At 32.6% G+C, this 4,199-nt stretch overlaps 1 protein-coding gene across 1 annotated transcript in view; it reads right to left on the bottom strand.

Annotated features, from left to right (window-relative positions):
* Positions 1-729: 729 nt before the first annotated feature.
* LOC130798295 (pentatricopeptide repeat-containing protein At5g42310, chloroplastic) overlaps positions 730-4,199 on the bottom strand; it is a 4,164-nt gene continuing 694 nt past the window's right edge. Inside the window, exons 1-5 of the mRNA XM_057661225.1 lie at positions 3,103-4,199; positions 2,745-2,897; positions 2,578-2,649; positions 2,163-2,347; positions 730-1,081 (exon numbers count right to left, since the gene is read on the bottom strand). The exon at positions 3,103-4,199 is cut by the window's right edge and continues 694 nt beyond it. Of these exons, the coding sequence (XP_057517208.1) occupies positions 2,240-2,347; positions 2,578-2,649; positions 2,745-2,897; positions 3,103-4,199 (1,430 nt within the window). The 3' untranslated portion in view covers positions 730-1,081; positions 2,163-2,239. The remainder of the gene's footprint in view (positions 1,082-2,162; positions 2,348-2,577; positions 2,650-2,744; positions 2,898-3,102) is intronic.

Below are 4,199 nucleotides of genomic sequence, written 5' to 3'. Positions count from 1 at the left end.
CTAATGGGGCACAATAAATATGACACTTAACACCATTCCGAATGGTTATTTACCTCAAGAAATACAGATACCAGTATGTTTACAAGGAAAGTTAATTAATTTCATTCCTGACGCCATACATTAGACTAGCACGCCATTGTTAGTAGCTGTTTTCGTTTGCTAGTCTATAATGTATGATACTTTCCCGGAATACGAAATGAACTCCAATTATTTCTCATTTGTTCACTTGTTCTCTTCCTTTCTCTGATGTTCTATTTTACGGGTTGTGTAGTCTTATCTCGGTGATAAGTGCTTTGGCATTAGAAGGAGGTGATGACTGATGATGGTAACCAAAGAGACCAACATCCAATTAAATTGAATAAATCATGCTTGTAAAAGGATTATATTGGTTATATTTTTCCACCACTTAGAAAAACTAAAATATCGTCTTTAATATAATAAAAAAAGAAAATATCTTAAATAAATCAACATTTATTTGAGCCGCTAAAAATAAACTAAACTATTATATATTTTTAAATAAACTCACATATTTGATATAAGAGTTGTTAGTTGTTCCTAATTGCTGCTCCACTTATAAAGAAGCTTCAAAGATAGTTATAAATAGTATGTTGGATTATTTAATTAAATCTACCTCATAGATGAGTTTATTTAAAAAGAAAAAAGAAAAAATAAACAGGTCTATATTCTACGTATCAAGCAAAAATTAGTTATATTAACAATTTCACCATAGATAAAAATAAAGAATATTAATAAGTATTAGTTGTTGAATGTGTTTTCTTTCATCCTCACGACTTACAGAAAAATCAACCCCCTTCCATTCTTGCTTGTATAGTAAAATATCAGATTAACCATACCCCATAATCTCAAATAAAAAAAAATAAAAAGAAAATATCGAGATATTGGTCGCTATTATACAAGCATGTATACAAATAAATTTACATATTTACATATAGGAAAACCTAATAAGAAAGAGATCAATCTATGTTATAAAGCAATTACCGTAACTCCAGGACAGCTGGGGAAAGTTATCATGTGAAATGTTGATGAGCACATTAATATCTATGGAGTATGAACCTACACTCTGTGAAGCATAATTAAGGAAAGAATCAGAACAAACCCGACGGTTGTGCAAATTTAAATAGATGAAAGGATTAAAATGCAACATCATAATTTATGACGGTTGTGCTTTTCTGTGTCGTTTGGGCATCATACAATTTATGTAAAGGCATGTAACACAATCAAATCATCCACAATGACATTGACTCCAAAGGGTGCCAAAATTTTCTAGGATGTTCGAGAATAGTAAGAGCTTTTGTTTTTAGGGTAAGGAAAGTCTGTATTCTAGCAAGAAATGAGAACTTTTACAAATCATGCCCAAGGAAAAAATCAGAACAAACCCCCCAAGCGACCAACATAGAACCAAATAAAAAAAGACTGATAACTTGATTATAAGTAGGAAAAATTACTCTGAAAATAATACTAACATTTTGTTAATTTTCCTACAATAATACCAACTTTTAATTAATATGAATAATACCAACTTAAAAAGGTGTTTTCCTATAAAATCCCTAACATGTGAACAATCGAACTATAAGATAAAAAAATTGGTATATTAACTAATAAATTAAAGTTGGTAATGTTCTAGGAAAATATCCCTTTGAGTTGATGGTAAATCAATAATTTGTATTATTATAGGAAAATTAATAAAAATTTGTATTATTCACGATAATTTTTCCTTATAGTCATGATAAATCACAAATACTTTAATACTCCATCTACTCTAATTTGATGTTCCATATAGAAATGTTCACGTATCCTTCAAAATGAAAAAGAAATATTCACATAGATAAAGAAAAGTGAAATCTTTTAAAAGAGAGTAATAATAATAAAGTAGATAGTGGACTTGGAGATATTAGGTTATTGTATAACAAATACAAATTTAATGGATAAAATATGAAGAACGTAACTATTAAAAAAAAATTGAAGTTAGATGAAAAATATGAAGACAACAAGCATTTAAAATTTATTTAAAATAAAATTAGCGAAAAACAAATAAAAACAATCGGTATTATAAAATATTAAATTAAATTTAGTGGAGTATATAGGGAGACCAGAACCAAATAGCAAGCAGAGTCAATTAGCAGAAAGTTAAGAAGACTAACCCCATCTGAAAATATTAACATGTTTAATTTCATCATCCTATTAGCGCTGTGTCAAGACGAATGATTTGCTAATACTATCATATCAGAATCCGCTTCATGTACTTCAGAGCCGATCGTAGCATTGATCTAGCCTTTCCATCTGGTGTGCAGCCCGACAATATCATCTCTTCATACACAGAAGGAACCTGAAGATGATTCATGCCTTAGTGCATACATTACACAATATAAAGTGTTCTTCACTACTACTAGCCTATAGGACAATTTTAATATCCAACTTATCCTATACTGCATCTTTTTTTTTTTTTTTTTTTTTTGAAGATATCCTATACTGCATCTTAAATCTAGTACAATCATTAAAAAAAATTAGTATATAATAATAAGCTAAAAGAGTGTGGAAAAATGGAGCATTTCTTACCTTATCAAACTTCTCAACACGGATTAACGCTTTCATAAGTGTTGTAAATGTAACTACATCTGGTTTCAAGTCCTGTTTTTACAGCCATTATAGAATAATAAGCTAAAAGGGTATGGAACTAATGAAAAAAGCAAGACTGTTCCACAGAACACTACATCATGACTTACATTTTCTTTCATATACTGTAAGACAGAAAATGCTTCAGCATCCCTTCTGTCCTCCCCAAATGCATTTATCAGTGCATTTAAAGCTAAAATACTAGGCTTAAGCCCATCCGCTCTCATGAGTCTAAATGCATCAACTGCTTGGTCTGATAAACCCTGCAAATCGAGGCGGGTACTTCGTGAATAAATGTTCAAACAAGACAAAGATATCAAATATCTGCTAGAACTAGCTCATAAAACCAAATTGAGCTAGGGTTCATTAATATATGAGTCACAATGTTACTCAAAAATCATTAGTTCTTTTATAATTGTATACGAGCATAAGACTGAAAAACACTTGAAAATGATATAGAATCCATACCCTTTGAGCATAGGCATTGATCAGTGCATTGTACATTGTCTCAGAAGGTTTCAACCCACTAGCTTTCATGACCTCCAAGCACTCGATAGCATCCTTAAACCTTCCTGACTGCCCATATTTATCAACCAAAGTTGTATATGTCACAACATTCGGCAATAATCCTTGACCCTGCATCTTCCCCATTAAAGCCTTAATCTTGTCCCATTTCTCCTGTTCACCATAACAATTGATCATAATATTATATGTCGTTGTACAAGGTACACACCCACTTCCTTGCATCTCCAAAAACAACTCCTCCGCCTTATCAAGCTGACCACACTTACAATGACAATCAATCAATGTATTCCAAGTACAATTATCCGGCTCAATCCCCTCCGATTTCATCCTCTCAAATGTATCCATAGCATGATCAAGAACATTATACTTCCCAAAAGCATCAATCATAACATTATAAAAATGCCTATCAGGCGCCACCCCACAATTTCTCATCTCCTTCAAAACTTGGAAAGACTTTTGCCAATCTCCTCTATCGCGATAACTAGCTAAAATCCTGCTAAACACCAACGAATTCGGTCTCACATTGTTAGCTTCCATCACTTTCAGCACAACCCTAGCGTTTTCCCACCTCCCTGAATTTGTATAAGCATCAATCAACAAACTATAGGTATGTTCATCAGGTAAAACCCCAATTCTTTCCATCTCATTAACAATCAATTCCACATCTCTAACCATTCCACCTTTCACATAACCCTTCAAAACCGCGTTATAAGCTCTCGTCCTAGGTCTCAACTCACCATCCTTTATCTCCTCAAAAACCGCCTCAGCTTCCTCAGCTCTTCCACAATTCCCCAATGCTGAGATAACTGAAATCAAAGTAGAAGTCTTTGCACTCAATCCATTCCCTTGAAGAATACCCAAAACCCATAAAGCCCTATCAACATCCCCACATTTTGCGAATCCCACAATCAAATCATTCAAAAGTTGTCCATCTACTTCAATCCTATCTCTTTCAATTTCCTCATACAATCTAATCAAAACCGACGAATCCCCACGATTACCCTTATTAATCCTAGCAATTGACTGCACAATCAAACTAT

Source organism: Amaranthus tricolor, chromosome 13 (assembly GCF_026212465.1).
Source record: "Amaranthus tricolor cultivar Red isolate AtriRed21 chromosome 13, ASM2621246v1, whole genome shotgun sequence".
In the NCBI taxonomy this organism is placed as follows: Eukaryota; Viridiplantae; Streptophyta; class Magnoliopsida; order Caryophyllales; family Amaranthaceae; genus Amaranthus; species Amaranthus tricolor.
Note: the sequence above shows the minus strand (reverse complement) of the source record. Positions and strands in the feature narration are given on the sequence as shown.